Source organism: Lynx rufus, unplaced genomic scaffold (assembly GCF_022079265.1).
Source record: "Lynx rufus isolate CCGP_SWC_20201006 ecotype Redwood Valley unplaced genomic scaffold, mLynRuf1.p SCAF_4, whole genome shotgun sequence".
Classification (NCBI taxonomy): Eukaryota; Metazoa; Chordata; class Mammalia; order Carnivora; family Felidae; genus Lynx; species Lynx rufus.
Window position 1 is genome coordinate 52,130,123 of NW_025814856.1, and position 22,483 is coordinate 52,152,605.

Genomic DNA, 22,483 nt, shown 5'->3' on the forward strand with positions numbered 1-22,483 from the left:
CTTTGATGGCTTCCTGTCTTACATTTAGGTTTTTCATCCATTTTGAGTTTATTTTTCTGTGTGGTGTAAGAAAGTGGTCCAGGTTCATCCTTCTGCATGTCGCTGTCCAGTTTTCCCAGCACCACTTGCTGAGGGACTGTCTTTATTCCATTGGATATTCTTTCCTGCATTGTCAACAATTAGTTGGCCATACATTTGTGGTTCCACTTCTGGGTTCTCTATTTTGTTCCACTGATCAAAATCCTAGAAGAGAAAACAGGCAACAACCTCGTTGACCTTGAGTGCAGCAACTTCTTAGTTGTCTCTGGAGGCAAGGGAAACAAAAGCAAAAATGAACTATTGGGACCTCATCAACATAAAAAGCTTCTGCACAGCAAAAAAACAATCAGCAAAACTAAAAGGCAACCAATGGAGTGGGAGAAGATATTTGCAACTGATATATCAGATAAAGGGTTAATATCCAAGACCTATAAAAACTTATCAAACTCAACACCCCAAAAAACAAATAATCCAGTGAAGAAATGGGCAAAAGACATGAATAGACAACTTTTCCAAAGACATCCAGATGGCTAACAGACACATGAAAAAATGCTCAACATTACTCATCATCAGGAAAATGCAAATCAAAGCCACAACGAGATACTACCTCACACCTGTCAGAATGGCTAGAACCAACAACTCAGGCAACAACAGATATTGGCAAGGATGCGGGGAAAGGGGAACCCTTTTGCGCTGTTGGTGGGAATGCAAACTGGTGTAGCCACTCTGGAAAACAGCATGGAGGTTCTTCAAAAAAATTAAAAATAGAACTACCCTATGACTCAGCAATCGCACTACTTGGTATTATCCAAAGGATACAGGGTGCTGATTCAAAGGCACACATGCACCCCGATGTTTATGGCAATACTATTGACAGTAGCCAAAGTATGGAAAGAGCCCAAATGTCCATCAAGTGATGAATGGATAAAGAAAATGTGGTATATATATTCAATGGAATATTACTCAGCATTCAAAGAGAATGAAATCTTGCCATTTGCAACAACGTGGATGGAACTGGAGTGTATTATGCTAAGAGAGGTAAGTCAGAAAAAGGCAAATATCATATGACTTCACTCATATGTGGAATTTAAGATACAAAACAGATGAACATGAGGGAAGGGAAGCAAAACTAATATAAAAACAGAGAGGGATACAAACCATAAGAGACAAAAACAGAGAACAAACTGAGGGTTGCTGGTGGGATGTTGGGTGGGGGAATGAGCTAAATGGGCAAGGGATATTAAGGAGGACACTTGTTGGAATGAGCACTGGGTATTGTATGTAAGTGATGAATCACTAAATTCTGTTCCTGAAATCATTATTACCCTATATGTTAACTAACTTGGATTTAAACTAAAAAATAAATAAAAAATAGAGAAGGTCAGCCAAAACTAGAGGAATATATGTGGGCCCCAAGCTATAGGTGAATGTGGTAAGGCTTTGGGAAGCTCGAGCATGAGGTCTGGGCCCTGGGAACTCTAAGGACCAAGCAGCTGAGGCTCCATAGCCAGAGAGAACACCACCCTGGGGAGAAACCACTAGAAGCAGAATCCAAATTGAGCAGATCAGTGACACTATAGGAAACAAAAAGAGAAATTTGGGATAAGAGTAGGGGAAGGGAACAGAGAACAGTAATTTCAGAATGTACTGTCTGCACAGTCATAGTTTTCAAGACTGTTTGATAATAACAGAAGAGGTAACTATGAGGCTAGAAAATCTACCCTGGATCATCTATCCCCCCATTCCTCTACACAAGAAAATCTCCTCCTAAGAGGACAAGAAAATGTGTCTGCCCTACACATGAACAACAGAAAAGAATCATGTCAAATCCCATACAAAGCTATTATAAGAAAAAGAATTGTGAACATAATAGTATTCCTATAGATAATGTATGCATTCCACAGACAAGCCCACAAAACAGCCGAATGCTAAAACTTAATATTTCAAAACAAGCTGAAAGAAATGAAGAACCAACAGGTGTGATAAAACAACAGCATAGGTGAAATTGTGAGACAAAAAGAACATTTGAAAATAAGGCTGACAGGAAGTACTGCTTAAGAAAGGCAAAACATTTTGGGAGGAATAACTAAATAGAAGGACTAAAGAGGTGAATAGACATCATGGGTAATATCATAAGGTAAATAGGGGATGGAAAAGAGGAAAGTAAAAAAAAAATAAAGTCAGAAATGAAGAGATAATTTAAAGAATAAAAGAAAAAGTGATATAAAAAAAGATCCAACGTATACATGAGTATGCCAAGAAGAAACCCAAAGCAGTGGAAGAAAAATAAATACTAAAAACAATAATTCAGGGATTCTTTTTTCCTGAAATAAAAGAGAAGACTTGAACTTTATCTTGAAAAAGTACACCAGAAGCCTAGGAAAATCAACCCAGACTAGTCAACGTTAAGACCTATTCTAATAAAAATGACTGAACATTAAAGAGAGAGAGAAAAAAAAAAAAACACCTGAATGTCGGTCATTCAAACAAAAAGAGTAAGTGAGAAGAATAGATTCAGGCTTTTCTACATTTCACTCTGTGCCAGGGGAAAACTATGCAATGTATTTAAGATTCTCTGGAAAAGAAAAAGAGAACCAAGGATATTATATGCAGCCATACAGACATTCAAGTATGAAAGCCATCAGCCAACTATTACGAACATACAAGAAGCCAGGAAATGTTACTTTTCATGAGCCTTGCCTGAGGGACTTACTAGAGAACAGGCTACAGGCAACCAAACTGACAGGAGAGGTATTATCATAAGGACTGGAGTAAGCATTAAATTAATAGTCACCTGTAGAGCTCACACTGAATCGTGGCTGTCACGGAGACAATATAATATGTAATGGCTGTACATTGTGATCATGCTCTTACGGAACAAAATTTAAAGTTGGGAAACGGTGGAGTATGTATATGGAAGATAGGATAAGTTCACATGTTGCTTTTACCTATCAACTGGAAACCAGTGAATATTTCTTCTATTTAGTTGCTAGAGGAAAGGGAAAAAAAATAAACTGAGACTACTGGCTAATTTCAATATTTCTCATAGTTGGGAAGCAACACACAGTGTCACAAAGAGGGGGGAACTAAGGGAATTGTATAGAGGCATGAATTTGATGGTAACCACCAGAATAACAATGACAGGCATTTTACCTTGGAGATAGGGGAGCAAGAAGGAAAAGTTATTTGAGAAAACATCCCCCTGTCACATGAACCTCCAGACCCAAAATGTCCTCCTGCATCTTTCTTGTCTTTAAAGGTGTGCCTTTAAGCACACCTTCTCTGATTGCCCTAGCACGTTAATTATCCTTCCCCCACCCTCACCACCATCAGCCACTCCTAGGTACTGGCTACCTTGTGCTCTGAATGTTTCAGCTTCTCTCATCTGCAGACAAAGATGAAATGCTATATGTAACTGTACAGTATTTCTTTCAGGTTCTGGCACAGGGTTCTGCATACAGAAGGCACTCAGTAAATGCTGGTTTACCAGTAATTCAGGATTGATTGAAGGATTTGGGCTTATATCCCCTGGGCTTTTCTAAGCACTTAATGTTGCTACTAGTCAGAATTCTTTGAGTTTGAAGTGACAGCAATCCAGTTCAAGTTGACTTAAGGAAAAGAGGAATTTGGGGCACCTAGATGGATGGCTCATTTGGTTGAACGTCTGATTTCGGCTCAGGTCATGATCTCACAGTTCGTGGGTTTGAGCCCTGTGTCAGGCTGTGTGCTGACAGCTCAGAGTCTGGAGCCTGCTTCAGATTCTGTCTCCCTCTCTCTCTCTCTCTGCCCCTCCCCTGTTTGTGTGCTCTCTCTCTTTCTCTGTCTCTCAAAAATAAATAAGTAAACATTTTTAAAAAGAGAGGAATTTATAGGCCTCTGAAAGTGCAATGTTCTAGGGTAGGCCTCCATTTCAGGCATAACTGGATCCAGGTACTCAAGTCATATCATCAATATCAGTCTTTCTTTGCTCTAAACTCTGCTTTCCTCTGCGTTGGTTTTATTCTCGGGCAGGCTGTTCCCTCATGCTCAGTGATGACCCCCAGGAATTACAAGCTTAGCATCTCTAGGAGAAAAGAAGGTATCCCATTTGCAGTAGCTTCAGTAAAAGTCCCAGGATTGAGTTTAATTGTCTTGGCTTGCATCATATGCTCATGTCTGAATCAATCACTGTGGTCAAGAGAAATGCTTTGATTGGCCAGGCCTGGGTCATGTGACCATCTCTGAAGCTACCTCCCAGTAGAGAGGAGGTGGTTTCCCAAAGGAAAACTGGGGAGCTGTTACCTGAAAGGGGGAGATGGATGCTGGGTGGGCAAAACCAGCAGATGTCTGTTTTAGTGCTGACATGCTCAATGCACAGACTGCAAGGAAAATTCCCCATAAGTGAAAGTCATTCTTTGGGGGTTACATCTTCAGGGTGTGTGGATAGAAAGCTCTCCGGTGTTTTCAAAGTCACAGAGAGCTTGTTTACCATGTTCTGGGTGGAGAGGAACCAGTGGCCATGGAGCTCAGTCATGATGGACAAACTAGATTTCCCACAAGTCTGGCAGTTTTTCTCAAGCAGTTCTGTACAGTCTGCCAGAGGACAGGAAAGGGGCTGGGTACAGGGACATCTAATTTGCAGAGGCATTACAGGCAAGAGTGAGGTACCAGAGGAGCTGTGCTTGATAGAGTGCCAGGAGTCCCACTGGGTAGCTCCTGTGATCTGGTCTTCGGTTTCCTGGGGCAGCAGCTGTTCTGTGTTTTACCCCTCTGTATGATTTACTACTGGTCTTAGAGATTCAGAGAAAGCACCCCTGCCCTTAGACCCTAGAACTCTCCCTCCTCCAGGCAAAATACCTCTCTTTCCTTCTTGGGGATTTGATGACTCAGTAAGGTCACTACCCTGGATTTGGGTAAAGAAAATCCACTGACGTAGCAAATAGGGGAACTGAGGCAGAGCGGGAGGACTTAAAAATGCATCCATTTCTCTCCTAAATCTTTAACATTTGTGTCTGCACTGGACCCTCCCTATCAACATTTAAGCATCCTTGAGTTTCTACCATTAAAAAAAAAAATTCTCCCTCAATTCCCCTTCCACTACCTATCTCCCAACTCCCTTTGGAGGCAAAATTTCTTGAAAAAGCTCTTGTTATATTCACTCTTTCCATTTCCTCTTCCCCATGTCTCAGTCCATTCTGTTATACTGGCACCTCTGCTCTCCACACACACACACACACACACACACACACACACACACACACACTTCATGAAAAGGGCTCTCCTTGAGATGCTCATTTAGCTCCAGGACACTCCAGTGAGGGAAAAAATGTATTCATTTCTTAGGTTGAGAAGCAGCCTAAGATTAAGATCTTTAATTTTAATAAGTTTTTGCTGAATGATTAACACACTCCAGCAAATCCAGGGTAGAGTGACCTGTACTGTTGTAATCAAATCCCTGAGGGGCGCCTGGGTGGCGCAGTCGGTTAAGCGTCCGACTTCAGCCAGGTCACGATCTCGCGGTCCGTGAGTTCGAGCCCCGCGTCAGGCTCTGGGCTGATGGCTCGGAGCCTGGAGCCTGTTTCCGATTCTGTGTCTCCCTCTCTCTCTGCCCCTCCCCCGTTCATGCTCTGTCTCTCTCTGTCCCAAAAATAAAAATAAACGTTGAAAAAAAAATATTTAAAAAAAAAATCCCTGAGAGGAGAAATAAGAGATTTTGCCTGGAGAAGGATGAGATCTAGGATCCAAGGGGCACTGGTGCTTTCTCCAAATCTCTAAGGTGCTACTGCATAGAAGAGGAAGGTGTGGTCTGGATGGCTCCAGAACTAGGAACCTTCAGGAAGGGGGACTTCCTCTCATTTTAAGAAATGTTCTCATGGTCAGAACTCTCTAAAGAAGAAAGGGCCACATCAGGATATAGTGAGTTTCCTGTCACTAGCAGTAATCAAACAGAGACTATTCTAATAGTCAGGAGTACTCAGAAGAGAGTCTTGGGTGGGAGATTATCCCAGAGGACTTCTGAAATTCTGGGATTGGTTAAGTATGTATCTCTAGAGGTGGGTCTCCACAGACTTGCCTCTGCCATTCCCAGCTGTGTGGTCTTGAATAAATTGCTCAACTTCTCTGTTCCTCACTTTCCTCAGCTATAAATAATAGCACTTACCACGTAGGGATGCTGTGAATATTCAAATGCCCTAATGCTCAAAGGGCTCAGCCCCGGTGCCCAGCACATAACAAGTGCTCAGTAAATGTAGCTAGTATTTGTATTTAGTGCAAAGCCTTGTTCTCTAGATGGCACCCTATTCTCAACCATCAGCATCATCGGCTGCATTTGGCTTTTAGCTCTGGATTTTCCTTGGAGCTGGGCTCACAGAGAGCCTGGGGAAACACGTTAGAAAAGCCATTGTAACTCCTGGTGTGCGTCTCATGCTGTCAACAGCAGTTTTTGTCAGAGAGGAGCCTGGAAACTAAGAAAGTAGTTTCCATTAAGTACCACAGAGGAAGCCTAAAATGCATCTGTTTTGAAAGGTGAAAGATACAGGTGGGCCTCCCCCTTCTCCTACCCCTTCCCTGCCACCTCTTATGCTCAGATCAGCTATGCAAATATTTTCTCATGGGCAGAATCCTGTGACAGTTTTCTCATGGTAATCTTAATCACAAAGATAAGAAGTCACTCAATTTGGCTTAAATATGACTTGCCTTATGAGCTGGGTCCCAGGAGCTTCCATTCCGTATCACACAAATCCTCTTGACAATCCTAAGAGGGAAGTTCATTCCCCACTTCGCGGATGAGGAGACTAAGCCTCAGAGAGGTTAAGTAGCTTTTCCAAGGTCACACAAGCTGGAGCAGGGACCTAAACATCCAAATTCTTGCTGTTCAGCGAACTGTTACCCATAACCTCTGGAAGATTCTGGAATTAATTAAGGACATGTATATTTAATGAAGCAGTCCCCAATAACAGAACTTCTAAAACACGTTCCTGAGAAGTTTAGGAAGTTCGTTTATTTCTCCGTCTAGACCTTTTGGATGGTAAGGTGTGGGTGGGGGATTTCAGAGAACAGGGCCATCACTCATCTGACTTCTCTTTATGCTGACCTCTTTGTGCCTTCCTGCAGGTCTGGGTAGATGCTGGGACACAGATCTTTTTCTCCTATGCCATCTGCCTGGGTTGCCTGACTGCTCTGGGAAGTTATAACAATTATAACAACAACTGCTACAGGTGAGCATTTTGTGGCCCTGCCAAACTCCAAACCTCCACCAGACCCCAAGAGCTCCACACTGTCAGGCTAGGTCACATTCGTCTTCCCACCTTGCAGGGCCAGGACAAGACAGGCAGTCTGTTTCTTGGCCTCTCCCTGCCCCAGGATCAAAGAGCGGGCCACTTGAGGAGCTAGGAAAATAACGAATGTGATCAGAGTGTGTTGCAGACTGAATGTGAATCCACCCCAGGAGTCTTATTCAGGCCCCCATCCCACCCTGTGTGGCAAAGATTTATCCCAGGGCAGGTAAGTGACTTGCCCAAGGTCACATCGCTAGTAAGCGGCAAAACTGGGACTTTAACTCAGGTCTTCTGACAGTGAGGGCTTTGTTCTTCTGCCTTCTGTTCAGAACCCTGCTTCTTGCCCCTTCTCACTTGATTTTAGGGTCCTCTCCTATCCCATCTGGAATGACTAGTGCCCCATCTTACCCCTTGGCCTCCCTGCCTGGCCTCCTGCATGTGCCCACACCCAGAACTGGGAAGGGAATTGCCCAGGTTGGGAGGTGAGCCTGAGACTGTCTGACCCTGGCTGCCTGGCTTCTCATGCTTGCAGCCTGATTTCTACTGTGAGGCTGAGACCCACTGAGGGCCAGGAACCCACTCAAGGTCACCAAGCAGTGCATGGCAGAAGGGAAATTGGCACTCTGGATTCTAGCCAATGGTCTGTTTGCTGAGATCTCTGTACCCCTGAATTCAACTCCTGGTCATAGTAGGTGGCTCTTCAGGAGACTTGTATTTAATAACCACACAATTTGGTTGCTATGTGGCTCAAGGGAGATCGTGCATTTGAAAGAACTTTTGGCATGATAAAAGTCCCTCCCATGTTATCCCCATCTTTGAGATGGGGAAAGAGAGGCTCACGGAAGTGACCCCCCTCAGCTGTACACAGTAGAGCCTGGACTCTGCCTGAGGTCTCCCATTTTTTCCATCCCAGGGCCCTGCCACATCTCTCTGAAAGCTAGCTTTGTGATTGCTTTATTAACCCATTCGTTAAAACCATGTGCATTGTGTGTCTGCTGAGTGCAACACTCCAGCATTGGTACCTTAGGAGATAATACACAGGAATGGCACAGCCTCGGTCTACAGATTTTGTAAGTTGGGGAAACAGAGGCACTGAGGAAGTGAAAGTGGCCAGGTCCAGCATGCTGTAAGGAAAAGCCATTGTGGAATCCAGTGTGCCATTAGGCAGCAAGTTCTGTTGTTCCTGGGGGCCCTTGGGCAGAGAGGTATTGGGTATGGCTGGGCAGAAGGATGCTGGAGAGGCAGAAGACCATGCCAGGTTGTCCATATGATCCTTTCTACCTTCCAGGCGTTCGTGGGGAGGTGGGTGTTGGGGGTGAGAGGCAAAGCACTCTGTCAGCCACAATGCAAAACAGTAACCATGGACAGGAAGAGAAAGGCATGGGGCAGGGAGAACAGCATGGCAGTCCTCTGGTCGGGGTTGAGTGTGAGCCGCTTGGGATGTTGAAGAATGCTGTCTGCACACAGCTGTCACCACACCAGCGTGACTGCTGACTTAAACCAGCCTTCTGTGCAGGACACTGCAGAAATCACTTGGCCACTGCCTGGCTGTCAGCTCCATGAGGACACAAGCTAGTTCTTGTTGGCCACCATCCCTTGAGCCTACTACAGTGCTGCCCAGTGTGTCAGGAAGCAGGGAAGGAGCCATCTGTTACACAGATGAGGAAACTGAGACCCCCAAATAAGTCACTTGCTCATGTTCATTATTACCAGTGGTGGAACATGGCTTTGAACTCAGGGCTTTCTAGTTCCTGCACCGCTATTCCTCAGCAACAGGGATGGCCAGTTCTTTCCCAACATCTGTAGCTGACAAGGATTTGGCCAAGACTGCCCTGTCTTCGGGCCGTGTCCTACAACCGTCTCCCCCACGGAGCGTGTGGGTAAGATATGCTGGCCACCACAGATCTCTTCTGCTGTCCCATCCAAGAGGCAGCAGAAGAAAGAAAATCCCCCAGGGGATGTTGCAACATCTGAAGGCCCATTTTATTTCCATTTCTCTGCGAACAGGTCTTCCCAACTCAGAGGGAGTAAATTAGTACCCTCCCTTCTGACAGCCTAATAGCTTCTGGAGGTCTTCAAAGCCCAGCTCAGTTCCTGCCAACTTTAAAGCGCTTGTTACATAAGCTTTTCACCTAGAAGGTGCCCTGCAGGAAGGAATTAGAGGGATGGGAAATGCAGCAAACCAGGCGGGGAAAATCCTCACTTCAGAACACAGGCTGCTAAGCTCCTTCTGCTTAAAAGGTGTGAGTGCTCTGAGGGCCAAGGGGTGGGATGCAGGGCTGGAAGGGACCTCAGGTCTGCTTAGTGCTTCTCTGTCCTTCTGTGGTATGAGGAACTCACTCAAGAGGCCCCTGGGGACAGATGGGGAGTTTGCAATAAGGGATATTTGTTTTTCAACAACCACATGAGTGCCCACAGATAACTGTCCACAAGTCAGGATCTGAAAGTCTTAATTCTTAGGGGGGATTGTTTTTGTGTAGCTCCTGGAAAAAGCATGGGTTTTAGCATCTGAGACAAATGGACACACATCCCAACCTCATCCCAAGATGCCCCTGAGACCTTGAGTAGGTGATTCTCCTCCCTGAGCCTCAAGATTCAGTGACACAATGTTCAAGAAACCATAGCACAGGACTAGGTACATTGCAGATTCAAATTATACAGGAGATTTCCAGAATAGAGAGGATATAGAGAAAGTGCTTTCCTCAGGACCCCCTTATTTCCCACTGTTTGATAAGGCAGGGTCAGGAAATAGGCATGAAGAGCAGCTTTACCCCAACCGTAGAGATAAATCTCCCCTTACCTTGACTGAGCTGCGTTTCCTTTAAAGAGGAGAGAAATCTGGGATGCCCGGGTGGCTCAGTCAGTTGAGCATCTGACTTCAGCTCAGGTCATGATCTAACGGTTCGGTTCATGGGTTTGAGTCCCACATCAGGCTCTCTGCCCCTCCTTATCTCTCTGTCTCTCTCTCTGTCTCTCTCTCTCATAAATAAATAAACAAACAAACAGACAGACATTTAAAAAAAAAGAGGAGAGATATCAGGCTTGCAGATAGTCTTCAGGTCTGCCAGCCCAGCCTACATCCACAGTGCCAGAAGAGTTATTTAAAGAGACCTGTAATCAGTCACTGACTGCTACAGTAATGCTGTGTAACAAACATCCCCACGAACTCAGTGGTTTAACATGACAAGCATTTGCTTTTATTACTCTCAAGTCTCCTGGACAACTGGGCAAGCTCTCCCGCAGGCTGTGAATTGGTTGGATTCAGCCCCAGGACCCAGGGCAGGCTCAAGTCTGCTTCATGTGTGTACATCGTGGGGTGCAGACTATGAGGACAGCAGCTCCCCTGGGGCAGTTCCTCTCATGGCAAGTCACAGAAGGCATAAAGGGAAAGTTCAATCACCTAAGTGTTACCTGAAGCCTCTGTTTGTATCACATCTGCTAATATCCTGTGACCAAAGAAAGTCATGTGGCTAAGCCCAAAGTCAGTGGGGAAGCATACTTGAACCCAGGAAGAAGGTAGGGGGAGATGACTACTTGCTGGAAAATTACATAATTTGTCATAAGGCCCAAGAAACCCTGTTCTTAAGCACTTTGTCCCATGGGGAGGTCAGGTCCAGAGAGAAGATTCTGCAGGGGGAAGTAGGGCCCACGTCTCCTGACCCCCAGGGTAATGCCTACTCCAATGTGCCCTTGATTCTCAGAGTCATTGCAAGGCAGCTGGGTGTCACAAGTCACCAACATTAGTGTAGCACTTGGTTACATTACAAAAGGCAGGCTGTCCGGAGAAGAGGAGGTGAGAGCCCTGCTGTTTTCTTGAGTCAAGCACTCAGTCCTGGATAGGGCATTTGAAGAGGGGCTGGGTCAGCTGGAGTGGATTCCAGATCACAAGCCAGATGAACAACTGGTAAAGGAACTGGGGCAGTTAACTGAGGGAACCGAAAACCCAAAGGGGATATCGGGCCACTATCTTCAGATCTGCCAAAGCTGAATGAGCTGCAGGCTGTTAGGGAGGGCAGAACTAAAACTCACCAGAGAAGGCTGGTTTTGGTCAAACACACACGAGGAAGTTCTTACTGCTGTAGGCAGCACTAGCTGGACGGCCATGGGAAAGCACCATGGGACGAGGGGACTAGGCCTGCTAGGGTGTGACCAGAGGAAGCCCACCAGCACCACCACAGGGACGCCCCCGGCGCATCATACCCCAGACAAATGGCTGGACAGGCCACTTGGGAGCTCCTCCCTGTAAAATGGGGCATCGCGCGTGTCGTAAGCCTAACTTCCTGGCGCATGCTGGCAGCAGCTGAGATCCAGGGAGGCCGATTCCCTGAGTTGGCCCCGTGAGAATGCAGTGCCTGAGGTAGGAGAGGCCGGGACTTGAGGGTTCTGTTTTCATCTTGACAAAACCCAGTCGTTTGTACTCCGATTTCTCCTGGTTGCAGCTTTATGCTGGTGCTTCTTTGCTGGTAAGCCCCTCCCAAGGGCAAGAGACAGTCACTGCTCCCGTAATCCCTCCATGCGGGATCCAACCTGGGAGGGGCTGCTGCCTCATAGGGACTTCAGTGAGGCCAATGAGGCTCTGCTCCAGTAAACAGCCTGGCAAGAAGCTTGACCTTCGGGAGGGTGTTTCCTCCTGAAGCTGCTGGGAGCTGCCGGTGCAAAGTCTGTGGATGCTCCCCTGAGAAGGAGCCATTTCTCAGAGGCCTCTCCGGCCCTCCTTGGGCTCCCAGGAAATCACTCCTCTGTCATTTCCCTGGTTTTGTTTCCTTCTGGGGATTTGGAGGAGTGTTGCTTTGTCTCCAACTATCTTCTCACTAGTGCATTTTCTCACTTGCCAGCCTTTCTTCCTTCCCATCCCTCTTCCATGCGTCTGGTCCATGACCCACCTTATCTTCTAAAAATGCAGGAGCAGCTCTGTGACCGTGAGCCAGCCACCTAACCTCTCTGAACCACCAGGGCTTCATCAGGCAAATGGGGCTGTCTGTGCCCACCGTGCCCTGCCTGCCCCACAGGATTGGCGGTGGTGCTCACACAGAATGTTCAAGCAGGGCACCTGTTCCGCCCACTCTGACCTCAGCCCCTCTCGCTGCTTCCCCACAGGGACTGCATCATGCTGTGTTGCCTGAACAGTGGCACCAGCTTTGTGGCTGGCTTTGCCATCTTCTCAGTCCTGGGCTTCATGGCATACGAGCAGGGGGTGCCCATTGCCGAGGTGGCAGAGTCAGGTAAGTTCGCCAAAGGCGAGGGAGGCCTCGGGTGATTGAAGGTCATAGCACAAGTGTGATCTGCCTCCTCAGCTCATTCTCCTCCTGGGTTCAGGTCTTAGGAGGTGGCCCACCATCCATCCTCAAACCAGGATCACGGGAGAAAAACCTTGACACCTCCTCATTTCCATATCCAAGACGTCCTCGGGTTGTATAGCTTCCGCCTCCTCAGTATTGCTCCACTTCATGTACTTTCCCCCAGCTACACTGTCTCCCCACCAGCCCAGACCACCGTCACCGCTCACCTGGATGATCGCAGGAACCTTCCACGGGCCTCCTAGCCTCCACTGTTGCCCCTTCTGTTCCATGTGTAGATTGATTTCTTTCAAAATGCAGATCTGAGTATGTCCATCTCTGGTGAAAAGCTCTTCTTTACTTCTCATAGTAGTGGATTCTAAGCATGGCCCCAAGGCCCCGTGTTGCCCAGCCTTTGTAGCCTCACCCCCAACATCATCCCCTCCGTGCTCATGCTGCCCCACTGCAGTGATCTGCTTTTGCAACGTCACTTGCTCCCTCCCACCACAGGGTCTTTGCACATACCGTTCTCTCTGCCTAGAGAACCTCTCTCCCTTTCCCTCTTTTAGATATAGAATCACTGAGTGTGACATTCTTAAGTACAGATTGATGTGTTTGTATCAAACACACTACAGGCAGAGTTATTGTTGCTGAGGCGATGACACAAAATGGTGAATTTACAGGGTTGTGATTCACAATCTACATGGTGTTTGAATTCTAGGAAAATGTGTGTTAAAAAGTATGAAAATAGTTTGTGTTCTCATGACAAATGGTTAGGTTCTAAACTCAGTTAAGTCTAAATAAGTTTTTCACCTACAAGAATGTGTAGTAGAATAGTTTGTCAAGACCAGCACAGGTTGCTTAGCCTTTCGGGCCTCCATCTACTCAGTGCAAGTCATGCCCCCATTTATTGTGACCACCCCCAAGCACTTGTGGGAGCCACACTGCCTCTGTGGAAAATGTTGGTCCACAGTATCCATATCCTTTTTTATGTGGCACACATAGATCAGGAAGCACCCCTCTAACCCACCAGGAAGCACCCCTCTAACCCACCAAGCTGGGCAAGGTGGTGGATATGGACATCAGAGCAGGAACGTGGTTGCAAAGCTTTGCTCCGTGACCACTCAGGGTCCACCTTCCTCTGGATAATGTATGAGAGAGAGAGAGAGAGAGAGAGAGAGAGAGAGAGAGAGACCGTCCCTGCTGAAATCAGGATGCCAGAGCTAGCCTAGAGGATATTAATCTGACCAAAACTCTCACTCATCAAGTGCTTACTCTGTAAAGAAGCTACCCCTGTTTTACAGATAAGGAAGCTGAGGCTCAGAGAGGTGAAGTCACTCAACCAAGATTACATAAGCTGGAAGGGACAGGGCTGGGATTTAATACAGGCCCTCTGGCTCCAGAGCCCATGCTCTGACCATGCCATCCTACTGCCCACTGTGGGCACCTGACACTTGACCAGACACCCATGCTCCTTCCTGGCATCAAACCACAGACAGCCCTGTAAGGAAAGAGTGTTACCTTCTATATGGGAGCACTGCCCACTCCAAGAATTCATTTCCTCCTCTATAAAATGAATGTCCTAATTTCTGCCTTAGGTGTGCAGTGGGATAAGATATCTGCAGCATTATGTTTTCTCTTTTTATCATTATTTCCATTTTATAGATGGAGTTCAGAGAGGATTCATAGAAAGGAAAAGAGCCAACTAAAAATAAATTTTATTATTTTTTTTTTCTAATTTCAAATTGAAAGCATATTCATGTTAGAAAAATGTGGAAATCTTAACAAAGGAAAAATGCTGCACTCCAAATCAGACAACATTTTGGGTTTTTCCTGTCATGGCATTTTCCATGCCTACATATCCATATGTGTGTTGATGGAAATCAGATCAAATTACCCCTGGTATTCAGTAGACTACATTTCCCCCTTCACAATAAAGCATGAGGAACTTTGTGCCTCAGTAAACAGAGATCTCAATCAAGAGTTTTCATGGCTCTGTGGTATTCCACTGGATGGATGGACCATAATGGATTTACTGTGTCTCGTTTGTCAGGCTCTGGGGTGGTTGTATTTCATAGTCTACCTCACGAAATTCTCACAGCACCTCTGCAGGGTAGGCTTTGTCCGGGCTTCCACTCGTGGCTGTGCAGAATAAGCTCTGCACAACTGCAGGGGGCACTGTTCACATAAACAGCACTAGGTTTTACCATGCCCATTGAGATATGGACCCCATACCTCAGAGCCTCAAGTGGTTCACCCAAGGTCACACAGCTCATAGGTGTTACAACCTGGCTCTAGCCTTTTCTGGCTCACCTTCCTGTGTTGCTCCTGGTATCCAGCCGGTAAATCTGCTCTGTGCCCTTGGTTGGGCATATGGGTCAGGCTAAGATTCTCCTTGGGAACATCTGCCATATGGAGAAATTGCAAGTTTTAAGTGAGTGTGTGGCCACCTCACCTTGCTTGGAAGGACCTGGGCTTGCTTTCTGATGAGTGATTTTTGGAAAATACCTAATTAGATGGCAGAATGCTCAATGGGATGTCCCAGAATACCTGGAAACTGAGCCAGAAAGGCAACGTATACTTCTCACAGGACTCAGATTTTGTCATGCTATGATCCCAAGCCCTTACCCACATGTCCCTTGGTCTGTTTCTGTGATACTTTCTGTGAGATACCCTCTCCTGGAGGTTGAGATTTTAGACAGCTTATAATTGGGTCTTGCTTTTTTATTCAGTCTGATTATCTATGTCTTTTAATTAGAGTATCTGTCTCTTTTCATTTCATAATTATTGATGTGGTTAAGTCCTGAATTCTGTTTTGAGACAGAAAATGTCAGAATGATCATCAGAAGTGGAAAGAGTCAGATGTGTGGTGGCAGGATTAAGTAATATGTTGCTAACTCCAAATAGACTTTAATGAGTTATGGGTGCATATTGTTGGCTAACTGCTTAGAAAATAATAATAGGAGGTAGAGCTACAAAGCTTAGATGAAATACAATTGGACATTTCAAAATATTGATCAGCCCAAAAGAAGGCAATAAAAACACAACAGAGTAAACAAAAAAACAAAACCTCCATAATTCAGAAGGGACAAAAGTAAAACAAATATGAAATGGTAAAATTACACCCAACTATATCAATAATTATATTAAGCGCAAATGAGCCAAATACTCCAAGTAAAAGGCAGAGATTATCAGACTGAGTAAAAGAGCAAGACTCAACTATAAGCTTTCGACAAGAGATGCTTTAAATTTAAAGACACAGATAACGTGTAACACAGAGTGAAAAGATAATACCATGTAAACAACAAGCATAAGAAAAGTGGCTTTGCTATGTTAATATTAGAGTAGACTTCAAGTCAAAGAGTATTACTAGAGATAATGGGGAGCACACTTCATAATGTTTATAAAAGGAGCAGTTCATTTATAAGATAGCTAATCCTTAATGTGTTGGTACCTAATGCCAGGGATTTTAAAAACATGAAGCAGTGGTGCCTGGGTGGCTCAGTTGGTTGAGTGTATGACTCTTGATTTTGGCTCAGGTCATGATCTCACAGTTCGTGGGTCTGCACCCTGCATCAGGCTCCATGATGACATGGAGAATCCCTGCCTGGGATTCTCCCTTTCTTTGTGCCCCCCTCCCCATCTCTCAAAATAAATAAATAAACTTTTAAAAATAAAATACATGAAGCAAAAACTGAGAAACTAAAAGTAAAAATAGACAAACTCACAATCATAGTGGGAGATTTTAACACCCCTTGTTCATTAATGTTAAAACAACTATACAAAATATTAATAAAGACATAGGGATCTGAATACTGTCAAACAACTTAGCTTAATTGACATCTATAAAACACTGCAAGGAACAACCGCAAAGTACAGTTCTTTTCAAATGAACATGAAATATTCACCAAGATAGGATATAAATTGGGCCATAAATTAAATCTCAATAGGCTTCAAAAGATTGAAATTACAAGGTATATTCTCTGACTACCACTGAATTAAATTATGAATCCATAATGAAAATATACCTAGAAAATCCTTAAGTATGTGTAAATTAAGCAACATGTTTCTAAATTTCCCATGAGCCGAAGAAGACAGTATTTCAAACTGAATGGTAGTGAAAACATATCAAAACTTGTGGGATACAGTTAAAGTACTTACAGGGAAATTTATAACTTTAAAGCCTAATTAGAAAGAAGGATTTAAAGTAAAAAATTAAAGTTTCTATCTGAAGAAGCTGAAAAAAAAGAAGTATAAATTAAAACCAAAGTAAGTATATGGGGCGCCTGGGTGGCGCAGTCGGTTAAGCGTCCGGCTTCAGCCAGGTCACGATCTCACAGTCCGTGAGTTCGAGCCCCGCGTCAGGCTCTGGGCTGATGGCTCGGAGCCTGGAGCCTGTTTCCGATTCTGTGTCTCCCTCTCTCTCTGCCCCTCCCCCGTTCATGCTCTGTCTCTCTCTGTCCCAAAAATAAATAAACGTTGAAAAAAAAAAAATTAAAAAAAAAAAAAAAAAAAACAACAAACCAAAGTAAGTATAAACAAAGAAATAATAAAGGGAAGACATACCCACAATAAAATTCCAAAGCCAAATTCGGTATTAAACAACAAAATTTATAATCCCCTAGTAAGACTAATCAAGGAAAAAAAATGAGAGAAAACACAAATTACTAATATCAGGAATGAAAGAAGGGGGATGAAGTTCTACAGACATTAAAAATGAGAATAGGAAATATTATGAACAACTTCAAGCTAATATATTTGATAATGTAGATTAAATGGAAAATTCCTTTAAAAATATAATTTACTCAAAGTGACTCAAGAAGAAATAGAAACACTGAATAGCTCTATACTTTTTAGAAGACATTGGATTCATATCAAAAACCTTTCTACCAAGAAAACTTGAAGCCCTGATGGTTTCACTGGTGAAACATGTAAGAAAAAAGTAATATCAATCTTACATGGGTCTTTTAAAAGTTAGAGTATGTTAGACCTCTGAATATCTGAGGGCTATGAGAGCTGTATAGCTACTTGTATCCTAATTTCCTTCCCAAACAAGAAAAAAACAAGAAGGGAAAATATATTTTGTACAAAACCATGCCCCTGCATAACTCAAAGACAGAAAATATTAAAGCTACAGATAACAGTAACAAAAAGAAAAAATACCAATCTCAGTTTATAATCCCTTCTGCTACCACCTGCACCCTCACAGCTGGTAAGGCTTTGTGATGAACAAAAGCAAACTGAGAAAAACTATGGGGGAAACAGAAGACAGGCTGGTGAAGGGACCTAAGAGTGATTTGGAGCAATCCCCAGAAAGATTAAATTCACTGTAAGTCTGAAAAACCTGGAAAAGATCCAGACAGATCCCTGAGCAGGGACAACAGAGAAGGGATTCAATGTGTAATTCAAGGAACAGGGGCCATTTAAAGGAACCAGCACAATGTAAAGGAGACACCACTTGAAACACAGAACTTCTGGGAGAGAAAAAGGCAAAAAGAAAAGGAGAAGCACCCTTTGACGATTAGATGGTGAAGGGAAAACCAAAAAAAAGGAGATAAAATAAAGTCCTGAAAAACCAAAGAGAACCATTAAATCAGGGTGTGGGAAGGGGAGATCACCCTTCCCCACCCTCAAAACAAAAAGCTGCTAGAGTACCTGGACTTTGCCATACTGACAAAAGAGGGCACTATTAAGTTGGGAATATTATAAAATACCCACAAACATAAACATGAGAAAAGTCAAGTCCATACAGAGCTACTGCAGAAAATCAGGAATAGAAACTCCCCACATATCAATGACCATGAAACCAACCATGACATAGAGGAAAATTGTAAGTCAACACTCCAGACAGAATTAAATATATCCAAAGAAGCATCTGAGGATGTGAGAAAAACAAACAAAAACCTTGAACCTGGAATTTTAAAACTACCAGATAGGAGAAGAGGGCACAGGAATGAATGAAGAGAAAGTTAATTGAACTCAGGGGGGAAGAAATGAGAAAAAAGATAAGGCCAAGTTATCTCAGAAATGAAGAATAAATTACAAATGTCCACTGGAGAATGGTCTCAATAAAGGGGCATTTTATTATTTTTTTGTTAAAATTTTTTAAATGTTTATTTTTGAGAGAGAGAGAGAGAGACAAAGTGTGAGTGGGCGACGGGCAGAGAGGGTGGGAGACACAGAATCCGAAGCAGGCTCCAGGCTCCGAGCCACCAGCACAGAACCTGACACGGGGCTCGAACTCACAAACCGGGAGATCATGACCTGAGCTGAAGTCAGATGCTTAACCGACTGAGCTACTCAGGCGAATAAAGGGACATTTTAAAAAGGAAGGAAAACAACCAGATGAATGAAAATGACATAAAGAAGTAAAAACGATCCCACCAAAAACTAGAAATGGAAGACCAGCAGAGAAGAAGATATTCACATTATAGGGTCCCTGAAGAAGAAAAATAAAACAATGGAACAGTGGTAATATTTAAAGCTATAATCCAAGAAGACTCTTCAGAAACAGAAAAAGAGCTCAATCTACACATTGAAATGACTTCTCAGGTACTAATGAAAATTAACCCAGGTTGATCAACTCCAAGACATCCTGGTAAAGATATTAGCTTTCAAAGATAAAGATAAAATCCTCAAGGCTTCCAGGCAAAAAAGATTAAATAACTTAAAAGGGCAAAAGACTTAAACTGGTATCATACTTTTCAAAACCAACATACAAAGAAAGGCAACTGTGAAGCAGTATCTTTTTTTTTTTTTTTTAATTTACAAAAAGAAGTGTGAATCAAGGCTATGGAAAATGTGGAGGTTATAGGAAAACCATATTAAGCAGAACTTTGAGACTTCTACACTCATAAGTCCTTTGGAGGAATCTACTATTGGGTGAGCTTCATCCAACCCAGGAATAACTAGGAAAACTTAGAAAAAAGACTGATGGTAAGCATTCAAAAATATGTAAGTACACATCTAAGACCAAAATGAAGGTAGGGAAGAAGATAGATGAGTAATGTAGAAATATGCTGTGTACTGTTAACAGAGTTGAAATCATCAACCTAAAAGATGGAGAGAGAAGGCAAAAGGAAAACAGAAAAGCTCATTGTTGTGTAGACCATAAATGGTGTCAAATGATATGGGGGGTGGGGTGGGGTGGGGTGGGGGCAGACCTGGAAAGCCAGGCAGTAAAGGTTTAAATAAAATATAAGGGTCTAAGGGCATTTTTAAAAGATGTAATAAGTATAAAGATAACCACTAGAACAAAAACATAAACCTTCCTAAATACCAAAAAACATTTATAAACAAAAGAACAAAGAATACATGACTCCTAGAGAAACATAACAAATATTTAAAAATACACATAACCACCAAGTATTTTGTCAAAATTAAGACTGATCATATCAATAGATGTGAGTGGGCTTAATTCATCCATTAAAAGAAAAAGACTTTCGGGGCACCTGGGTGGCTCAGTCAGTTAGGCGTCTAACTTTGGCTCAGGTCATGCTATCACAGCTTGTGGGTTCAAGCCCCATTTTGGGCTCTGTGCTGACAGCTTAGAGCCTGGAGCCTGCTTTGGATTCTGTGTCTCTCCCTCTTTTTCTGCCCCTCCCTTCTATCTCTCTCTCTCTCTCTCTCAAAAAAATAAATAAACATTAAAAAAGAAAAGAAAAAGATTTTCAATTTGGCTCACAAAACATGACCTATATATATGCTGTATATAAGAGATACACCTAAAACAAAGTGATTCATAAAAGCTAAAAATAAGGGAATAGACAATGACAGCAATATCAGGGAAAGTAGAATTCAAGCCCCAAAGCACTAAGCATTACAAAGGACATTTTTTAAATGGTAAAAACTATAATTCATAATAAAGATACAGCACACATAAAAATATATGCACCAAATAATACAGCAATAACCTTTATGAAGCAAAATTGCAGGAGGTACAAGGAGACACAGATAGAAATAAACTGATAATAAGAGAAAACTATACTAAAAACACATCGATAAAAGTGAAAGAATGAAAATTAATTACATTAAGAAGAACAACAGCAAAGTGAACTAAAAGAAAGCACAGGAAAGGAAATAATAAAGATAAAAGCAGGAAGGAGTGAAATAATTATAGATAATTACAAACAGTAGATCTAATTAAAATTCTGGGTTTTTAAAAATATACAAGTTACCAAACAGCCAAGAATAAAAGACCTTACCAAGAGTGAAATAAGAAATGATAAAGGGGAAATAACCATTGAAGTGGAAGACATTTATATGGTAAGCAAAATAAGTCAGAGAAAGATAAATATATGATTTCACTCATTGGTGGAATTTAAGAAGCAAAACAGATGAACATAGGGGAAAGGAAGGAAAAATAAGGTAAAAAGAGAGAGGGAGGTAAACCATAAGGGGACTCTTCAATACAGAGAACACATTTGAGTTGCTGGAGGAGGGGTGGGGGGGGGGATGGGCTAAATGGGTGATGGACATTAAGGAGGGCACTTGTTGGGATGAGCCCTATATGTAAGTGATGAATCACTAAATTCTCCTGAAATCATTATTACACTATATGTTAACTAACTTGGATTTAAATAAAATTTAAAAATTAAAAAAAAATCACAAGAGCCTGCTTTGTAGTCTTCTCAACACATAAATTTGAAAAATTAGATAAAATGAATATTTTCCTGGGAAAAAACAGATTGCCACAATTGACCACATTTGATTTAGAAAACCTAAGCCAATTTCCATAGAAGGAAAAAAGTTATTAACTACCCTACCAACAAAACAAAACAAAACAAAAAGCAACACTAGGCCCAGATGGCTTCTCAGATAATGCTATCAAACTTTCAAGTATCCAGGGCACCTGGTTGGCTCAGTTGGTTAAGTGTCCGACTGTTGATTTTGGTTCAGGTCATGATCTCACAGTTCATGAGATCAAGCCCCATGTAAGGCTCTGTGCTGACAGTGCAGGGACTGCTTGGAGTTCTCTCTCTCTCCCTTCCTTTCTTCCCCTCCCCCACTCACACTCCCCCCTCCCTCTCTGTCTCTAAATAAATAAATAAATAAACACAACAACAACAAAAACTTCAAGCACCAGATAATCCCAGTGCTCTATAAATTATTCCAGAGGGAAAGGAAAGGAACATTTATATGAAGCATGAATAACATTGATACCTACACCAAATAGACAATGCAAAGAAACAAAGTATCACTCATGCATAGTGATGTAAAAATAGTAAATACAATATTAGCAAATCCAAATCCAAACCATTAGAATCCAAAATCACATTAAAAAGGTAATATACCTAAACAATAAAAAAAATGTAAAAAAAAAAAATAAAGCGGGGGGCGCCTGGGTGGCTCAGCTGGTTGGGCAGCCGACTACAGCTCAGATCATGATCTCGCAGTTTGTGAGGTCGAGCCCTGCATCGGGCTCTGTCCTAGGAGCTCAGAGCCTGGAGCCTGCTTCCGATTCTGTGGCTCCCTCTCTCTCTGCCCCTTCCCTGCTTGTTCACTCTCTGTCTTTCTTTCTCTCAAAAATAATAATTAAAAAAAATTTTTAAAAAGAAGGTAATCCAAGTAGGATTTGCTCCAGGAATAATGCAAGGTTGGTGTAATGCTAGGAAATCCAGTAATATCATACATCCTATTAATAGCCCAAATGAAATAAATTATAAAATTATCTTCATATATACTAAAAAAGTCTTTGAAAAAATACAATAGTCATTCACAATATAAAAATAATTGAGTAAATGGAAATTTATGAGTATTTTTTAAAGGATAAATGTGTGTGTGTAAATTTAAAAAGCAAATATCTATAGTATCCTACCCATTGTAGAAGAAAGAAGGAGATGTAAGAAAGTATGTCTGCTCATTTGTGCAAAAGAAATATGGAAAGGATAAACTAAAAAATGAAGAGAATGG

General features: G+C 42.8%; 1 protein-coding gene across 1 annotated transcript in view; it reads left to right on the top strand.

The window, feature by feature from the left end:
• SLC6A11 (solute carrier family 6 member 11) overlaps positions 1-22,483 on the top strand; it is a 132,823-nt gene that overhangs the window by 93,056 nt on the left and 17,284 nt on the right. The window contains exons 7-8 of the mRNA XM_047096724.1: positions 7,132-7,235; positions 12,393-12,517. Of these exons, the coding sequence (XP_046952680.1) occupies positions 7,132-7,235; positions 12,393-12,517 (229 nt within the window). The remainder of the gene's footprint in view (positions 1-7,131; positions 7,236-12,392; positions 12,518-22,483) is intronic.